The 19,969-nt window shown below is 48.6% G+C and overlaps 1 protein-coding gene across 2 annotated transcripts in view; it reads left to right on the forward strand.

Annotated features, from left to right (window-relative positions):
- The window catches only part of PRKDC (protein kinase, DNA-activated, catalytic subunit), a 129,830-nt gene that overhangs the window by 77,506 nt on the left and 32,355 nt on the right, over positions 1 to 19,969 (forward strand). For both annotated transcript variants that reach the window (XM_081498002.1, XM_081498003.1), the window contains exons 53-67: positions 1,561 to 1,685; positions 1,865 to 2,014; positions 2,976 to 3,149; positions 3,632 to 3,730; positions 4,708 to 4,915; positions 6,527 to 6,716; positions 7,548 to 7,760; positions 9,325 to 9,437; positions 10,847 to 10,978; positions 11,978 to 12,157; positions 13,730 to 13,935; positions 15,223 to 15,361; positions 16,161 to 16,349; positions 17,188 to 17,412; positions 18,142 to 18,250. In XM_081498002.1, coding sequence (XP_081354128.1) covers positions 1,561 to 1,685; positions 1,865 to 2,014; positions 2,976 to 3,149; positions 3,632 to 3,730; positions 4,708 to 4,915; positions 6,527 to 6,716; positions 7,548 to 7,760; positions 9,325 to 9,437; positions 10,847 to 10,978; positions 11,978 to 12,157; positions 13,730 to 13,935; positions 15,223 to 15,361; positions 16,161 to 16,349; positions 17,188 to 17,412; positions 18,142 to 18,250 — 2,452 coding nt within the window. The remainder of the gene's footprint in view (positions 1 to 1,560; positions 1,686 to 1,864; positions 2,015 to 2,975; positions 3,150 to 3,631; positions 3,731 to 4,707; positions 4,916 to 6,526; positions 6,717 to 7,547; positions 7,761 to 9,324; positions 9,438 to 10,846; positions 10,979 to 11,977; positions 12,158 to 13,729; positions 13,936 to 15,222; positions 15,362 to 16,160; positions 16,350 to 17,187; positions 17,413 to 18,141; positions 18,251 to 19,969) is intronic.

Raw genomic sequence — 19,969 nt, forward strand, 5'->3', positions numbered from 1 at the left:
ATGGTGACAGGACGCGGGGTGCAGACTGTCCAGGGCGGTCTGTGTTGGTGGCTGCAGAGCCCCTCACCCATGGGGACCATACGCAGGGTGCAGACTGTCTGGAACAGCACGCTGGACCATCCTCGGCCGTCTGTCACTGCTCTGAGGACACTCTCCCTCCCTCGCTGGGGTGTCATCCCGCCAGCCTCCCCCACAACTCAGAGTGTGGGCCCCCAGCTGGTCACCCAGCCTCATGGCTTGAGAACTCCTCAGGCTCCTGATCCGCAAATTTATGTCTCCAGTCCCCTCCCCTCCTGCAAAGAGATAGGACGAGGAGAGGCAGGGGAAGCCAGGGGATCCTGAGGGCAGAGGACCACAGCCTGTTGGAGCCCAGCCTATTTCACCAATTAGGCATTTATTTGGATTTAGAGGAAAATTAAACCCCCTCCCTGAGAAAATCAAACTTATATAATTTATTTTAGGGATTGCCAGCTATTTTTATAAAACAAAAACATGTTTCAAATTCAGGAACCCCCTACCTGAGAAAATCAAACTTATAATTTATTTTAGGGATTGCCAGCTCTTTTTATAAAATAAAAACATGTTTCAAATTCAAGATAACGTTGTGATGACATGATTCTAATGCCCCTAGATGGGTTTCAGTTCACATAATGTGCTTAGTTATCACCACAGGTGGAGCACACAGTAGCAGATCGAAAGATTAATCTCTCGTGACTTAAGTCTGAACTTAATACAAATGATACACCCTTTGGTTTGACATAGCTCTTTTCTGAGTATAGAATGGTTGGTTTAGTGTAAGATGGGGGAGCAGGGTGGGACACAGAAGTAGGGGTCACTTGTGTCCTGGCCACTGACCAGCATGGCTCCAGACCATGGGCTCCGGTCCCAAGTGCCCCTCGTGCTCCTCGTTTCTCCTATGGGGTCAGGGCCCCCTGTTCTGTGGGTGGGTGCTCCCTGGGGGTGCAGCTCTCGGGGAGCAGGCAGGAAAGGCCAGGCCTGGAAGGCGGGCATAGGGAGATGGGCAGGCTGCCTGCAGATGGAACTCCCTGAAATCCTGGTTTGTGTGAGTCTTTGACTAGAGACGTGCACACTGACATCATTAAATGTCTTTTGTTTTTTCTTAAGATTTTTTTGATGTGGACCGTTTTTAAAGCCTTTTGAATTTGTTGCAATATTGCTTCTAAGGCTTGGGGGTTCTTAGCTCCCCGATCAGAGATTAAACCTGCACCCCCTGCATTGGAAGGCATCCCAACCACTGGACCACCAGGGAAGTCCCTCAAATGTGTCCTAAACAGCATTCAGTCCCTGGTCTTTGTTCAGCTGCTCAGATGACTCGCTGGCAATGTTTTGGTGTCAGAAGTATAGTCTTGATCATTCTTCCACCTGGCACGTGGCCGAGGCCTGGATCACCTGAACCCACGGCCCCTGAGCCTCTGGTGGTGCCCAGTGGTCAGAGCCCCCAAGGCCTCCTCGAGATGGTGCTGTGGGTGATCACCTCACTCTTCACAGTTTCCATGAGTTCCCACTTGTGTGTATTTGAAAGGAAACTTGATCTTCCAGATGCTGGAGGAGTCTGTGTATGAACTGGTGGTGAAGCAACTGAAGCAGCATCAGAACACGATGGAGGACAAGTTCATCGTGTGCCTGAGCAGAGCCACAAAGAACTTCGCTCCTCTGGCTGACAGGTGGGGGGTCATGTCCACCTGCTTGCTGGAGAGGGTCGTGCCCAGGCGTGGGTAGTTGTGTCTCTCTGCCTGCCCCTGCCTGCTGAGAGGGTCATGGGGTGTTGTCACCACCTGCCTGCTTGGGACAGTCCTGGTGGGGGTCAGTGCCCTTCCGCTCATTGGCCCTGCCTGCTGCCCAGGTTCATGAACAGCGTGCTCTTCCTGCTGCCGAAGTTCCACGGCGTGATGAAGACACTGTGTCTGGAGGTGGTGCTGTGTCGTGCAGAGGAGACCCCTGACCTATACCTGCAGCTGAAGAGCAAGGATTTCGTTCAGGTCATGAGACACAGGTGAGTGGCCGCCGCCTGTGTCCTTGCATACAGCTGTTCAGCTGTCCCCTCAACTCAAGGGGACTTGTGAGTTGTCGTGACAGGAGTGTTTGTTCACTTTGTCACCTGACACTTGAGAGGCCCCGTCTTGGGTTGTCCAGGGTTATTTTCAGATTCAAAATGTGTGGTTTTGAGTTCTATACCTGTTTTGTCAGCGAAGAAGCTTCCATTATTTGTTAAATTTGTTTATTTGCAAAATGGTAACATGCTGTTAAGGTAAATGTTAACCGAGTGCTGCTGATGGCATCCCGTGTCTTCCTCTCTCTGTGCTGTTTTCCTCTTGCCTCTGAGCACACTTCTGCATGGTGATAAACTGTCTTTGTGTTGATTTCCTCTGGTCAGCCTGGCTCAGTGTCTGCTGTGTGTGGAGCATTCAGCTGGTGCTTATTTAAGGAGGAAGTGGGGGTGCACCACACTGGGCCCTGACTGCCGTTAACCCTTGGTGCCTGACTAGCCCTGGAAACCATTTTTTAAAGTCATGAAATCCTTTCTAGTTAGCTTATTTTGTTTGACTTTGTCAGGTTTTTAAAAAATGAACTTTTTATTTTGGAATAATTTAATTTTTACACAAGAGTTAGAGGTACAGAATTCCCACACACCTTTCACCTAGCTTCCCCATCTCACGTCATCACAGTGTTTGTCTAAACCAAGAAGTTAACATTAGTGCACTTCTGTTTGAAGTCACCAGTTTCCTCATCCTCTTCCTAGGATCCAGGCAGGACACTACATTGATAATTTCCTTTTCATAATCTAGCCCACGATAATTATTTTCAAGAGTTTAATTTTTATATAAATGTAGTGTTAGCTATAATAATAAAATTTGAAATACAGAACAGCACAGAGAAGAAAATGTTACCTGTCACATCTAAAGGTATAGTAATAACGGTTAAGTCTGTGTTTTTGAAAATGCCTCTTTTTATAGAGATGACGAGAGACAGAAAGTGTGTTTGGACATAATTTCCAAGATGATGGCACGGCTGAGACCTGCAGAGCTCCGGGAGCTCCTGAGCGCCGTGGTGGAGTTCCTGTCTCACCCGGCAGTGCTGTGCCGCGAGCAGATGTACGCCATCCTCATGTGGGTCCACGACAACTACAGGTGAGCTCCTCACCTGTCCCTGTCAGACGCTCGTGTCCTGTCTCTTAGGGAGCATCTGGGTGCCTCCAGCAGTCTGGAACAACCATAATAAATGATAAGACATTAAAAAAATGTGTGGTTAATAACTGAAACAAGTTTGGTATGTTGAAATATGTCCTCATCCTAATTCACTTTGTGAACCTGTGGGAAATATTCGGAGCACGGTATTATTGGTTGAGCTAAAAGTGTACTTTGTTTTCCTTGTTTTCCCTTACAGTCTGACAAGGTTAAGGAAAGAACTCCTGGGATGTTTCCTCCTTGGGGACTGTGGTCCTGCTCCTCGGCTGGCCACCAGGGCCTGGGTCAGGGTGCAGGCCCCGCGGGGTGGGTGAAAGTTGGGCAAGAGGCAGGTTTCATTACTTCCATCCTAGACAGCATTGTTGGACTGACCCAGAGCAGCGGAAGTAGCAGTAACTGTTTTGTTGTCTTACGACTTCTCTCAGAGACCCAGAGAGTCAGGCAGATGAAGACTCGCAGAAAGTATTCAAGCTGGCCAAAGATGTGTTGATCCAAGGGCTGACCGACGAGAACCCCGGGCTTCAGTAAGTGCCCGTCCCGGAGCAGCTGGGTGGGCAGGTGGGCACATTCAGGTCAGGACTCTTACTGGGCCAATCTGGGGTCTCTCTGAGGTATCAAAGGGCCCTTTGCTGTATTAGCCTTTTCTCTGCCTCTTGCTGGCATAAGAAAAATGTATTTTAAATCACATTAGAACCTGAAAGTCCTGGCATGGTACTTTAATGTACAAGTCTTGAAAAACTGGTGTGGGTACTGCTTTCTTGACTGTGCTGTGAGTTACAGCATCTCAACATGAGAAACCTGTAATGAAAAGTGGGTTGTCTTTCCCCATTTAACCCCAAGTGAGCTCCCACTATGCACATCAGTGTCAGATGGCATGCTGGAGGCCTTGGAAACCAGAGGGCACTGCAGTGTCATCACAGATGCCCATGAGCTTGCCAAGAGCTCATTATGTTATAGCGGGCATGGCAGAAACCCTGTACGATTCTGTGTGTCAGCTAACTTGCAGCGTCCTGCAATTTTTAATTCATTGAGCTTTTAAAAATTGTATTTGGATTTCTCAAACATTCACAAATTATAAAGCCTGATCTGGTTTTTAACTTGTTTAATAGTTTGACTATTTTATGTTCACATTATGTTTTGAATATTTTGTGGCACTCATTTTTGGAGTGAATTGTCTTAGCAAGGCAATGAAGGACTATATATATAATTTCTCTTGGTGTTTTCTCAGTTTCAGAGTGGATAATGTAATATTCTCAGCTTTGCAAACTTTTGGGTAATAGAAATGAGAATAGAATGACCCAGCTTCTCACCTCCTGTTAAGTATGCCAACATTCTGGAATGTTTCCCCTTCAGCACGTACGTCATCTGTTAGGCAGCTTTCTTGTGGATGGAGGTCTGCATGTGGATGGAGTCCCAGGGCTGATCTCTGGTGGAAGAAGAGGGTCTTCCCCGCGGGGCACACGTAGAGACCTCCTCCTCTTCTTTCTTCTCTGCCTTCCAGATTAACTATTCGGAACTTCTGGAGCCATGAAACTAGGTTGCCTTCAAATACCTTGGACCGATTGCTGGCCCTAAATTCCTTATATTCTCCTAAGATAGAAATGCACTTCTTGAGTTTAGCGACAGATTTTCTGCTTGAAATGACCAGCCTGAGCCCCGATTTCCGGACTGCCCTGTTTGAACACCCTCTGTCAGAGTGTGAGTTTCAGGTGAGCTCTGGCCCTGTGAGCTGACTTTCCCACCTTGTTGGTCAGCAGACTTTGTCCACTGGTGTTAAATCCTTGCTTTTTTCTTTAATTAAGGTGTAATTAGGATTGTATTTGTTTTCAGTGCACAAGGTAGTGATTTGATATTTGTATATATTACAGAATTATGACCACAATAAATCTAGTTAACATCCATCACTGCCCATAGTTAGAGGTTTTTTATCTTGTGAGGAGAACTTTCAAGATATACTCTGTTAGAAACTTCACGTATACAAATGGTGTTACCGACTGTAGTCACCATATATACATTGCCCCCCAGATCTTACTTACTTTACACCTGTAAGTTTGTGCCCTTTGACCCCCTTCATCCATCTCCACCACCCCTCACCCCTTGCCTCTAGCAACCACCAATCTGTTCTCTGTTTCTATAAGTTTTTTTGGTTTTGTTTCATATGTTTTTTGTTTTAGATTTTACGTATGAGTAAGATCATGCAGTATTTGTGTTTCTCTCTGACTTATTTCATGTAGCATAATACCTCCAGGGTTCATCCATGTTGTTGCAAATGGCAGGATTTCATTCTTTTTCAAAGCTGAGTAGTAGTCCATCATTGTGTGTGTGTGTGTGTGTGTGTGTGTGTGTGTGTGCGCGCGCGCACGTGCACGCTCACAGTACGTCTTTCTCCTTTCATCTGCTGATGGACGCTTAGGTTGTTTCCATATCCTGACAGTTGTAAACAGTGCTGTTACGAACACTGGGGTGCCTGTGTCTTTCCCCATTAGTGCTTTCATTCTCTTCTGATAAATGACTCAGCTGTGGCGTTGCTGGATCCTATGGTGGTTCTATTTATGAGTTCCTGAGGAACGTGCATTCTTGTCCACAGTGGCAGCAGCAGGTTACACGCCCACCCACCGTGCACAGGGTGCCCTTCCCCCTCCTCAGCTGCAGGTGCCATTGCTTGTCTCTTGGTTGCAGCCACACGGCAGGTGTCTGCTGACGCCTCACTGCAGTTTGATTGGTGTTTCCCTGACGACTCGTGTGCTGGCTTCCTGATTTTACTTGGAATCCACACACATTCTTCCCGAGACGCCCACCCGCACCTCAGCCCGCTCGCCCCCCACCCTGCATACAGCTCACCCTTGTCCTCTCAACCTCCATGGAGGCGTTTCCCTGCCCCGCTCCCCCGACACACCCCGTAGGTGCCCGTTTGCACCTCCTCCTGGCAGCACTGCTGATGAGCCGCATGATGACTCAGAGCACCTGGAGCAGAGCCCCCTCCCCCTCCCCCCATGTCCTCAGCATCTCCTAGTCTGGACACTTGGCGGGGGAAGTGGGATCAGAGGAGCGAGTCATTCCCTGAGCGTGGCAGTGAGCCTCTGAATGCAGGACGTTAGGAGGAGAAGAGCAGTTTTTCTGCCCAGTACTGATTGGTTTCATTTGTTGACAGAAAATTGTTCTGTTAAAAATTTTAAATTTGAGAAAGTTGTTCTTCAGCTACTTCTTGCAGAACTACATGGAGTATAGTAATGTTTGTGGAGAGGACCGTGAAGTTTTAAATAAAACATTTGCATCTTCTGAGAAGGGCCGTGAGCTCACCTGATCCTCTCTCCTGGCAGGAGTATACCATTGACCCCGACTGGCGCTTCCGGAGTACGGTCCTCACACCAATGTTTGTTGAGACTCAGGCCTCCCAGAGCACCCTCCAGGCCCGGACCCAGGACGGGTCCATCTCGGCTCGCAGGGCGCTGGCTGGGCAGGTCCGGGCCACCCAGCAGCAGCTCGACTTCACGCCCACACAGAGTGCAGGTACTGCCTCCGCTGTGGGCATGCACACCGGGATGGGCATGCACGCCGGGATGGGCGTGAAGGCCTAGATGGCAGGAGGGAGGGTGGGCAGAGTCCCTGGGTTCTAGATTCGGGGATGGGGTGGCCCCGAGGGGCCCTGGGGACAGAGGTGGGGACGATTGCACAACCAGCCAACTTGCTGGGCTCTTCAGAGTGCATGACGTCATCCATTGGACTCTCTGTGTTTTTACCACAATTAAAAAAACAAGGGAGAAAAGCATTATTTCTGACTGGAGAAAACAAGAAAGGTTTCAGTACATGTAAGTTTTGGTTTGATTTTTGTCAAGAAAAATGTTTCCAGCATATCCCATTTAAAACCGCTTGTCTCAGAAGCAAAGCAGAGCTAAACCAGATTCACTTACTGTGTTTGTAGTTCATTAAACTGCTCTTTCTCAAATGGTTCAGCCGTTTGCTTTGATCAGCAGAGTATCGTTGTAGAGTAAAATCCCCAAGTCATTTTTATGGAAATACTTCAGCGTTTTTCCTTTCTATAATTTTTTCACACTCTATTTGTTCTGGAAATAGGACTAACTTGTCCAATTACTATGGGACTTTTAGACACTGATGTTAGAAATCACAGACCTTAGTGCCGTGTAGATGCAATATCATCCTGACGAGCATGTGGTGGTCTCCCACTTGCCCACAGGACAGGAGGTCTGGCCGCTGGGCCTTCCTTGGGACACGGTGGCCCGCCCTGGTAACTGCAGGCGGCCCTGCTCTCAAGCGGCGGGTCCTGGCTGAGGCACCGGCCGAGTGGCACTGCTGTGACCCGCTCATCGTGTGTGTTTGCAGGGGGAAGAGTCCTCTCCCACTGGCTGACGGCAGGCAGCACCGACCCTCTGGGCGACAGCCTGGTCCCCATCGCTGAGGCCTCATCTGCGTCCCTACTGTTTGCCCACAAGAGGCCAGAGAGGCCCCGGGGGACGCCCCTGAAGGCCGTGGGGCCTGAATTTGGGAAGAAAAGGCTGGGCCTCCTTGAGGATGAGGTGGATGACGGAGCACAAGGTAAAAGATCACTGAGCTGTGTTGAAATGCCTGCCTCCGCAAACTCGTGACTGTTCCTGAGTCCAAGTGGCCTGTGTGAAGCCCAGCACCGCGTGGAAGCCTGGTTTGGGGTCCAGAAAGCGGTTGCCTGAACTGGGCTCGGCGTCACTCAGGGCTCCCGGGAGTCTAGGGGCCATGGTACAGGCAGGATGGGGAAGCTGAGTCAGAGAGAGTTCAGGTCTGGGGGCTGGGAGGGTCAGGGCAGGCCTGAGGGCAGGAGTGAGGATGCAGACATTCGGCTCACTGGGGTTGGGGGGTGCGCTCTGGGAGGGGCCCTGGCCAGATGCCCCGCAGACTCGCGAGAAGCCCCGGCAGCTCCATCCCCAGGGGCCCCTTCCCCGGTCAGCCTCATCCGCTCAGCCAGGCCCTCAGTGTTGCTTCCACAGCTCCAGTTGGCATTTTTGTGGTCCCCTTTCCTTGGGGTCTTGGTCACTTTCTCCCTTGCCCACCCCTCCCCCCACCCTGTCACCAATGTCCTGAACAGGTCTTCTGCAGTTTAAGTCACATGGGCTTCTCTCCTTTTTCTTACAGTCGCTGTTCATGGGCGTTAATGACCTCTGTTTCTTTTTTTGTTGAAGTAGAGTTGTATTGATTTCTCCTGTATGGCATAATGATTCACCTGCATGTATGTATATATATACATGTTCTTTCTCACTAGGAAACGGGTTCCCTTTTCTCCTGTGGGTGATTTTGCCGATGATTTCCAAATGTCAGTTTTCTCTTGGAGGAATTCCATCTTGACTGTCAGACCTGAGGGATTATCCTTCCAATTTTCCCTTCTTACCATCTCTGCTCAGCTCTGGGCACAGCGTTACCTTCTGTCTGTGCTTGTGCATGATGACGTCCGGTCTCTAGTTCCCACGAGCTTCTGTGCTCTTGGAAAGTCTCTTCCATGCCCTGTTACAGGACCTATTCTGCTCTTGTGATAAAGGGTCATTTTTAAGATTTTTTTCCTAGGTGGTCTGCTTTCAACATTTTCTCCCCGCTGTTGCTTTGGTTCCTATTTTTCTTATTTGAAGCTTTGCTCAAACATCTGTTGATTTTCAGCTTTTTCTGTGTCCAGGCAGGCAATAGCCAGTGCTGGGAGTGGTGGCTGCACACTGGGTGTGCTGACTGGCCTCACCAGACGTGGAGACCCCTGTTTTGTGCTTGGTGGTTCTCCTCCAAGGCCAGGTCTCCCCTCTCCCGCCTGCATGTCCAGGCCTGGTGCCGGGGCAGCCCTGGGTTCCCCAGTGGTCCCGGCTGCGGGGGCTCTGCTCCAGCCATGTGGCCCCACACCTCCAGCCTCAGCCTCGCATTCCCGAGCCCCCTCTTTGCCTGAGACATCCGAGCCCTGCCTGCTTCCTCCATGCAGCCTCAATTCTCCAGCTTCCGAAACTGTACTTCACAAGCTTAGGTTGTTTTGGAAATAGAGCTGAGGGGAGTAGGAGATGGAGATGATCAGATGCCTCACTTCATGTCAGCAATTCTGGGGAGGAGGGGACGTCAACCGCACATAACAACCTACTTACTGTGTGTTCTTCAGGTCCAGATAATCGTGCAGAAATACTGCGATTACGCAGACGATTTCTAAAGGACCGAGAAAAGCTGAGTTTGATTTATGCCAGGAAAGGTGTCGTTGAGCAAAAGCGAGAAAAGGTTTGTACCCGTTTCTGGAATTTGGTCAGAAATAGCCGTTTCTGTCACAGGATGTGTGCCCAGGACGTGTCTTCCTGGCTGGTCTAGACCGGATTGCAGAGGTAGCCCATGCGGCCCCACCTCCAGGTGTCCCCTGAGCCCCACTGCTCTGCTGGGGAGTGAGGGGCACTGTCCTCTCTGGACAGACGGGCTTTCTGCACGAGATGGAGACCAGACCCCCCCGCCCCCGGTGCCCTGGAGTCAGGTCTCCCAGGTGCAGTCCCTACAACCTCGAGGCCAGAGCCCTGACGCAGTGGCTCAGGACAAACAAACTGGGGGGCTGTGCTCCTGGAGGGGCTGGTGGGGGGCGGGGCGGGGAGTGTGGCCAGTTCCGAGCTGCCCACTGCAGACACACGTGGGGCATGAACGGATGGTTGAACGTTTCTCCCAATGTGGAAGTAACAGCAGAAGTTGTTCAGCCCTAGAGTCAGTGTGAGGTACAGATCAGTGATGTTGACAGGCTGTTCTAGGACTGGACTGTGAGTGAGAACCCTGTCTCCACTGTGACTCAGTTTAAATCCTCAGCCACTTCACTTCCAAGTCTGAGTGTGAAATGGACAGAAGGTTCCATTGTGTCTTCTGTGGAAAGACTGGACTTCCCTGTATCTCTGTAACCACAGCTCTGCAGGCGGAGGGCCAGCCCCACCCAGCCTAGAGGGCCTTTGCTGGAACCTCCTCATTAAGCCTGAGTCCTTCCTGGGCTTCTTGAGGGGACAGTGCGGGGGTGGGATAGAGGCACCGGGCTGATCCCCGAGGGTCTCAGGGAATGGAGGGGGTGTGGCCAGGGACCTGGGGTGGCCTTGCTGGGTGTCATCACCACTCTCAGCAGAGGTGTTTGGGGGTCCCCTCTGCTCTTGGAGCTGCAGAGCAGCGTGCAGCAGACAGAGGAGCTGGGCAGCCTCAGGGGTTAGCCAGGACATACACATGTGAGGGAGTGCCCTGCTGGGGGAACAGGGCCTGCAGGGGGAATGGGGCCTTGTCAGGGGGTAATGGGGCCCGAAGGGGGAATAGCTGCAGAGAGCAGGGCCAGCAGGGGCCAGTGGGCCCTGTAGCCAAGGTTTGTCTTGAGGGTGACAAGGAAATACAGTCCTCTCACTTGTGGGTTGAAAAAGTTTTAAATCAAGTTTTCTGATTTCGGAGAAACTCAGATTTCTTTGTAATAGATCTTTAAATAATCTTCCCATTGCACATCTGACACTGGTTTTGGGCTTATCATCTGCCACATTGATTAAGTGTAGTGACTAGAGCATCTTGGATAGAATTTCACCTTGATTCACTTTTATGTTAGTGATGGGCGAGGATGGTTTCATCACTCAAGCACTACTGGTTGGATGAGAGTTGTAACCTTCCTGTATTGCTGATGATTGTAGGAGATCAAGAGTGAGTTGAAAATGAAGCACGAGGCCCAGGTCGTCTTGTACAGAAGTTACCGCCGTGGAGACCTTCCTGACATCCAGATTCCACACAGCAGCCTGATCACCCCGCTGCAGGCTGTGGCCCAGGTCAGTACAGGGCCGCCACATGCTGTCCCCCACATGGACCTCAATGCTGGGCCTCGTCCCAAGTCCTGGCTCCCGGGGACCCCGCCGTGGGGTCCCATCCAGCACTTTGCTTTGGGCCCAGTGTCTCCGTGTGCCAGTCACATCACACTCTTCTTCTCACCAGTGATGTTGGTGGGAATGAAATAGTATGTAAGTAGCTACACCGCTTAAATCATTGATTATACAAAACCCTCTTGTGGGGGTGATCGGGGAGGTCAGTGGCATCAGCATCCTCCTCTGAAATTCCCAGGGCTGAGGACTAAAATGCTCCTCTGTGTCGTTAGGGTGACCATGAGCTTTAAGGAGTGAGAGGTTTTGTAGCTGAGTGCTCTGAGATAAACGGGATATTTATACCTTAAAAGTCTGGTTAAGATTCCTTTGACTTTAATGAAGTAATTTAAAAAATTTTTTAAGTTTATGCTGTCATATAGTACATAATTAGGTACTGAAACTTGATGCCTCGTATTTTTACCATACTTAAGTTTGCAGTACTAATATTGATCATAAGTGATAAGTGAAAGTTGCTCAGTCATGTCTGACTCCTTGCGACCCCATAGACTATACAGTCGATGGAATTCTCCAGGCCAGAATACCGGAGTGGATAGCCGTTCCCTTCTCCAGGGGATCTTCCCAACCCAGGGATTGAACCCAGGTCTCCCGCATTACAGGCGGTTTCTTTACTGGCTGAACCATTGGGAAAACCCAATATTGATCATATTAATTAGGTTACGTCTGTGTAGCCCATTACTGCTTTATACGCTTTTTATTTATTTATTTATGAAGTGACAGGAATTTGCAAAATAGCATCAGCCCCATGTCCCTTCCCAGCTTTCCTCGGTGGGCACAGCCTTCCAGTGACGTTGCCCAGCATGGTGGCTGGCGGCAGCACTTGATGTTTCAGGCCGGGCTCTGACGTGTGGGTGAGTCAGCGCGTCTCTCCCGCTCGGGAATGTCTTACAGAGAGACCCACTCGTCGCGAGGCAGCTCTTCGGCAGCCTGTGCTCGGGGATCCTGAGGGAGACAGGCGAGCGCAGGACCGTGTCTGAGGGGCGGGGCGCCGCCCAGAAGCTCCTACAGGACTTCACACGCTTTCTGGACACCAGCTTCTCCTTCTTCCCGCCCTTCGTGTCCTGCATCCAGGTGAGGCTGCTGGCACGCCCGTGTCTCGGTGGCTCTGCTGGTTTCCCAGTTGCAACAAAGGTTTAACACAGCAGCTGGACTCTGGTGGGGCCACCTCCTCCCAGGTGGCTCAGTGCAGCTTATTTATTCTTTTTGGCTGTGCTGGGTCTTCTTGCTGTGTGGGCTCTTCTCTAGTTGCGGTGGCGGGGGGCGCGGGGGGCTACTCATTGCCGTGGCTTCTCTTGTTGTGTAGCTCAGGCTCTAGGACACACTGGCTTCAGTAGTCATGGGTCCCGGGCTCCAGAGCACAGGCTTGGTAGTTTAGCACACAGGCTTAATTTCTCCAGGGATGTGGGATCTTTCCAGACCAGGGATTGAACCTGTGTCTCCTGCCTTGATAGGCAGATTCTTTACCACTAAGTCATCAGGTAAGCCCCAATTTATTTGTTTTTTTTTTTAATTTATATATGACAGAATAATCTGAGATCCAACTTAATATTAAGTTGCTCTGACTGTGTGTCAGCTTGTCCCTGCAGGGTTCTGATCACACCTGCATGTCACGTGGCACCCAGCCCTGCTGTCACCTTCGGGGACGTTGTCGGAGTACGTGCCTACCTGTGCACTGGGTGGGGACCAGGCAGCAGGGACACAGAACTACACTCAATGGGGGCAGGCGGAGGGCAGGCAGAGGTGGAAGGTCATGAGGGGATGGCACATGATGGAGAAGTGGGTGGGGTGCAGGGCCTGGTGGGCAGGTCAGCAGGCCACCCCTTGCTGGGGGGCGGGGGAGGTGGTGCTATGCACCATTGCAGACACAGGGGACACAGGTGTCAGAGGTTTCCATGGCAATGCAGTTCGAACAGAGGACTAGTGTAGATATATTTCTGTAACCACTAAGCATACTTATTAGAGGATTAAGAAATATTTTCTTTATACTCAAAACATGGATAATTACAAAGCCCCTAATAGGAAATAGTCTGGATTCATGTCAGTATTTTTGTAATTAGTTATGTCCTTGGAGTAATTTAAAAATTATGTTCTTTAATGCCATTTATCAGTAGCTGTGGTTTGCAAACTGACTGGGTAATAATTCCTTGAGATGAAGTATTTATTATGCCTACTTCATTCTTTTCCATGCAGCATGAAACTGTTAATACAGTTTCTTTTTACGTACTCTGTTTTTATTGGTTTATAATATACATGTAGAATTCTTTCATTGATTTTCTCCTAGCAATACCAAAGACAGGGCTTGAGAAATTATATTGCATCAGCCAATGTTTAAGAGAAGGTTTCTCTTCACATTGTATTCTGTAGTGATTTTTTTATAACTGAATTTCTAGTTTTGCAGTTTTGTCCACTGCTCTTTAGGGAAGTCACTATAGGTAACTTATTGCCCTGTAGCTTGCCTTCGGGCCTGGAACTGGTGGAGCAATGTGGGGGGCATGCAGGTGCAGACTTGGACTGAGACTGAGTGTGAAGTGCTCCATGTCTCTCTCCTGTGACTGCTAACGCCAGAACTTAGTGTTTGGTAAAACGAGTTGCTCCTGGTTGGAGACCCTCTCACTGAAGGACTGTGTGTCTGTGTCTTGCCAGGAGATCAGCTGCCAACACGCCGACCTGCTGAGCCTCGACCCAGCTCTGGTCAGTGGGGCTGGCCTAGCAGGCCTGCAGCAGCCCGGGGCCATCTGTTTGCTGGAGGAGGCGCTGTTGCGACTGGCACCCCAGGAGCCACCTGCCAAGCGTGCACGGGGGAGGCCCGGCCTGCCCCCTGACGTCGGCAGGTGGATGGAACTTGCCAAGTAAGCTCTGGGCCCTGATCCTGCTGCGGCCAAAGCGATGCGTCTAACACAGTTCCTTTATCTGGGCAACACACATCCTGAGTCTTCTCTTACCTGAGGTTTATCACGAGAAACCCGGTGTCTACTTCTCAGGCACTGGATTCTGAGGACGCTGGATTAGGGTGAGACTGGATTTGGACTTCTTTCCTGTAGCACTGGTTTTGAGATATTCCAGGTTCTGGGAAAAGTGTAAAAGAGTGTCACTGTCGTGGAGTCACTCCTGTCCCTTTACCGGCGTGAGGTGAGCAGTAGGCGCTGTGTCGCTGCCAAGGAACGTCACAGCCTGGGTGTGACCCAGTCCCCTGGGGGATGACGTCCTTTGGCTGCTGCTCTGCCCACAGGCTGTTTCCACCCCGTCGTGTCCTCTGTGGGCATGGACAGTCGTGACACCTTGTGTGGAGACTCTGAAGATAGGAAGAAGTCTCCAGGGAGGAGGGAATGGACTTGTAGACACCCGAGTCTGTCTTCAAGTGGGAGGCTTGGCTGACGGGCCAGCAGATTTGTGTTGACATCTGGGTCGAAACTCTAGCATGTGTTCAGGCTCTCAGTAACATCGATACAGCCATAGAACGTGGAGTACATGGCATCTGTAGGACCAGGACTAGTTTACCTGCTTCTAGTTTACCTGGGTTCTGGACCATGTTCCAGATTTCAGGGCTAGACAAGGATTCCAGAAAGTTCACCACAGATAAGAGCAGTGTTTCAGTGATAGAGTGACATAGAACAGTCTCATTTAATGAGTCAACTTGTGCATTGTAAACCTGTGATATTTTCAGATTTTACATAAATGTACTTTAGAATGGGCTTCCCAAGGTGATGCTAGTGGTAAAGAACCCGCCTACCAATGCAGGAGACATAAGAGATGCGGGTTTGATTCCTGGATCAGGAAGATCCCCTGGAAGGGAGGGCATGGCAACCCACTCCAGTCTTCTTGCCTGGAGAATCCCATGGACAGAGAAGTGGGTGGGCTACAGTCCACGGGGCCACAAGAAGTCAGACACAGCTGAAACGATTGAACACACATGCATGCACTTTAGAATAATTTCTGCCTCCTATATGGCTCAAGTAATAAAACTTCAAAATGGTAACTTCAAAATTTTTAACATTTTATGCTTTAACAAAACAAGAGTGACATCTGTTTTAGTTAATATAATTATGGCATCTTGATTTAATATCATTTCAAGAAACACTTTAAAAATATTGGGGCATTCACTAATTTGTCCTTTTTTTTTTTGATCTGTTTCATAGACTGTACAGGTCGATCGGGGAGTATGACATCCTCCGTGGTATTTTCAGCAGTGAGATTGGAACAAAGCAGATCACTCAGGATGCGCTAGTAGCAGAAGCACGAAGTGACTATTCTGAAGCTGCCAGGCTGTATAACGAGGTAGAGTTGATCTCCAGCAAGTGTGTCAGTTGCTTTACCACTTTTGTTCTCTGAATGAAAACATTGTCAGCTTTAGAATTTAGATCTTCAAATATTCATCTGTATTCCTTAACTTTTACACAAAGATTACTACCAGAAAATGGTTTCATAATAACTGAACATGAACTAGTTATTGTTCTATCTCTTACTCTTTTTAAGAAAATATTGAGTCAAAGAGAAAATGTTTTTTACCAAGTAGTATGAAATTGTAAGATGTCATTTCAGTATCTGGTGTTGTTATATAGTTTCTATTTGAGTAGAATGTTTCCACTCTGGAAGTAAAACTTGTAAAAAGGTAGGTGAGAGCTGGTTTTGGGAAGGTGACTCTGAAGTCCAGTTTTGCACGTCTTGTCTTGGAGTTGTCTGTGGCCGAGTATGGAATGTGTGGCAGGTATACACTTGCAGTTGAGGTCCTGTGGCCTGTGCGAGACGTCTAGATGGTGAAACCCTCTGCAGTTTTCTGTAAATGTCCTGTTTTCTAATTTTCATTCTAAGAACATTTCAAGTAGTAAAGACTCTATAGTATTTACATCAAATTATGGGCCATTTTCAGTTTTCAGCTTATTAATTGACTTTATAGGTAAGTTCCCCAGAGAAGTGGTTCTGTCCTGGCTGGGATTTTTAATATTCATATGACTGTTAGGTTCCCTCAAGTTAACTCTCTTTTCCCTTTTTTCTTCTTCACTTGTCATAAATCTGACAGTGATTATTCTTCGTGTGAATGTTACATGTATCCAATTTGGTAAAATAATCTTCGCAGGCCCTCAACAAACAAGAGTGGGCAGACGGCGAGCCCACGGAAGCCGAGAAGGACTTCTGGGAACTTGCGTCCCTTGACTGCTACAACCAGCTGGCCGAGTGGAAGTCGCTGGAGTACTGCTCCACGGCTAGCGCTGATGGCGAGGGCACCCCGGACCTGAGCAAGATGTGGAGCGAGCCCTTCTATCAGGTGCGGGGCCATCTGCGAGGTCACCCAAGTAGATATCCTCGATGGTCAAGTGCTCTCTCATTAATGAAGCTGTTTAAAACTTTTCAGAAACAGGAAAGTGGTTGTAAAGCATTAGAGTATTTATATAACTTGACTCCCCCAAACTCCATAATGTTGTTAAACCACTGTGCTTCCCTTGTATCTCAGTTGGTAAAGAATCTTCCTGCAATGCAGGCGACCCTGGTTAAATTCCTGGGTTGAGAAGATCCACTGGAAAAGGGATAGGCTACCCACTCCAGTATTCTTAGGCTTACCTTGTGTCTCAGCTGGTAAAGAATCTGCCTGCAGTGAGGGAGACCTGGGTTGGGAAGATTCCTTGGAGAAGGGAAAGGCTACTGACACCAGTATTCTGGCCTGGAGAATTCCACGGACTATATATAGCCCATGGGGTCGCAAAGAGTTGAACATGACTGAGCGATTTTCACTTACTCACTCACTGTGCTCTTAGCTAATGCTTTCAAAATAAGCAGATGCCTTTACAAAGGAATATTAGCCTCCCTGGTATGACCATAGGAAGAGCATTTCCTGTTGTGTCTGCACCACTGCCCTCACCGGGCCTGCAGGTCCTCACTTGGTACTGAACGTCCAGTTCTCTTTCAGCTACAAGTAGTTCCCGTTTTCTATAGAATGTGTTCCTGTATCTTTTGTGGTTATAAAATAAGCAATTGTAGGTGAACTTGCTTTAAAGATTGTAGCCTTAGGTTTGAAACATTAAGCACCATCATTTGGACCTGTGAAGTGACACCACAGATGCGTGGCAACGCCATCTCGGGATGTCACATCCATTCTCGCTCTGCAGGAGACCTGCCTGCCGTACATGGTGCGCAGCAAGCTGAAGCTGCTGCTCCGTGGGGAGGGCGACCAGGCACTGCTGACCTTTGTGGACGAGGCGCTGACCTCGGAGCTGCGGAAGGCCCTGCTCGAGCTCCGCTACAGCCAGGAGCTGAGTCTCCTCTACCTCCTGCAGGACGACATTGACAGGGCCAAGTATTACATCCAGAACTGCGTCCAGATGTTCATGCAGGTAACCTGGGCATGCCCACTGGGGGTGCACTATTCCCATGAGTTTGGGTCGACATGGGCAGCTCGTTGGCCACTTCCCTCTGATTCCCAGCACACCAGCCAACGGCCTGGGTCCTTTTAGCGGCTGTTTCTGATTTAGAAAGTTCCTTTTGTTTTCCCTTGGGGTTTTCTTTCTCTCCCTGGACGAGTACCTGAGAGCAGACCCTGCACCCAGGCATCTGGGTGGGAGGGGGTAGTGCAGGAGGGTCATGTGACCCCGCCGGCCAGGATCTGTTCTGCCTCTCAGGTCGGCTGCTGTGTTGTTAAAGCCACAACTTGTGTAGAGTCCCTGAACGTTTGTTGTTGCCGAACATAGACATTTGCTGTCTTTATGCTAGTTTTTAAACATGTTTGAGGTTGCGTAGCAGTCCACTTGAGGAAGGTTATGGAAGGAGAAAGGCTGACTTCTATAGTTGGCAGTTCTGTATTATAGGATATTGTGATTTTTAAGAATTGCTGGGGAATGGAGGCAGCGGCACCTGATTGTATTGCTCTTATTAATTTTATTGAACCAAAATGTGATTGAAAACTAAAATTAAAAAAAATTAAACCATTTAATTGCTCCTGTGACCGCTCAGAGACATCCTGCATAACTAATCTGTTTATAGGGTGGTTGCTGTTTCATGTTTAGACTGTGTTAAAATCTGAAGCAGTACGTTGACTTGTAACCCATGCTAAATAACTTTTCCAGAACTATTCCAGTATTGATGTCCTCTTACACAGAAGTAGACTTACCAAATTGCAGTCTGTACAGACTTTCATAGAAATTCAGGAGTTTATCAGCTTTATTAGCAAACAAGGTAATTTTTTATTTATATGTATCTTTTTTCCTTTCATAATTAGAAAGAGTTTTGGCATCTGTTTTTTTTTTGTTTTGCTTGGTGATGTACGTGTTTCTTAATGTATGGGTTAGAAACCGTCTTGAGTTTACTCCACAAATGTGTATTTGGGATTGTTGAAGTGTTTAAAACAGTCCAGTGCTCTTTTGAGCACTTAAGAAACTTCCAGGGAGCAGACACTACGGTCCCCACGGAGCAGAGCGGTCCAGGACCCCCATGAAAAACTGGGGTGACAGAATCTGCCAGTAGGGCTCGAGTTGGGTATGGTCGGAGCGAGAGGCTCTCAGAGGGCCAGCCTGGGCCTGGGGCACTGGCGTGACTGTCCCAGGTGCCAGGTGGTGAGGTGAGGCCCGGGTGGCTGTGCCCAGACTGAAGGCCTTTCTGCTGCTGCTGAGTGGGCTTAATCCTGATGCTGATGGAAGATCCCCCAGAATCAGAAGTAATGTCTTGTTGTGGATCCAAATTTCATTTCTGATCATAAAAATGACTGTGAAAGACTTCTTAGAGTACTGATTAAAGTTGGTGTTCAGAACTATCTACCTGACTGTTCTCTGTTTTAAATTTGGAGAATGGTTTTTCACGTATGTACTACTAGTGGCGTATCATTTTAGGAGCTGTGATAGTTTCTTTTCTCTGTATTTTACCCAGTTTTATAACAGCCTATGAGATGTAGGCTCAAAAACTAATATCATGGCATCTGATGACCGATGCTAAAACTGGAATACTTTGGCCAGGTGATATGAAGAACTTACTCATTAGAAAAGACCCTGATGCTGGGAAAGACTGAAGGCAGGAGAAGAAGGGGACGACAGATGATGAGATGGTTGGATGGCATTACTGACTTTATGCACATGAGTTTGAGCAAACTCTGGGAGTTAATGATGGACAGGGAAGCCTGGTGTGCTACAGTCCATGGGGTTGCAAAGAGTCTGACATGACTGAGCAACTAAACTGAACTAAACTGATCAGGTTTTGCATTTATTATGTCAGCAAATCTGGAAGACTCAGCAGTGGCCACAGGACTGGAAAAGGTCAATCCTCATCCCAATTCCCAAGAAGGGTAGTACTAAAGAATGCTCTAACCATCAGACAATTGCACTCATCTCCCATGCTAGTAAGGTCATGCTTATAATCTTGCATGCTAGGCTTCAGCATTATTCAAACCAAGAACTGCCAGGTGTCTAAGCTGGGTTTAGAGAAAGAAGAGGAACTAGAGATCAAATTGCCAACATTCACTGGATTATAGAGAAGAACATCTATCTCTGTCTCATTGACAACACTAAAGTCTTTGACTGTGTGACATGACAAACTGTGGAAAGCTTTTAGGTGGGAATACCAGACCATCTTACCTGTCTCCTGAGAAACCTGTATGAGGGTCAAGAAGAAACAGAACCCTACATGGAACAACTGATTCATTCAAGATCGAGAAAGGAGTATAACAGGGCTGTCTGCTGTCACCCTGTTTGTTTAACCTATACACTGAGCACATCATGAGAAATGCCAGCCTGGATGAGTTACAAGCTGGAATCAAGATAGGCGGGAGAAACAACAACCACCTCAGATATGCAGATGATACCACTCTAATGGCAGAAAGCGAAGGGGGAACTAAAGAACCTCTTGATGAGGGTGAAGGAGGAAAGTGAAAGAGCTGGCTTAAAGACTATTAAAAAAAACTAAAAT

The sequence above is a fragment of the Giraffa tippelskirchi genome, chromosome 6, assembly GCF_054371585.1.
Source record: "Giraffa tippelskirchi isolate mGirTip1 chromosome 6, T2T-mGirTip1v1.2.pri, whole genome shotgun sequence".
NCBI classification, from domain to species: domain Eukaryota; kingdom Metazoa; phylum Chordata; class Mammalia; order Artiodactyla; family Giraffidae; genus Giraffa; species Giraffa tippelskirchi.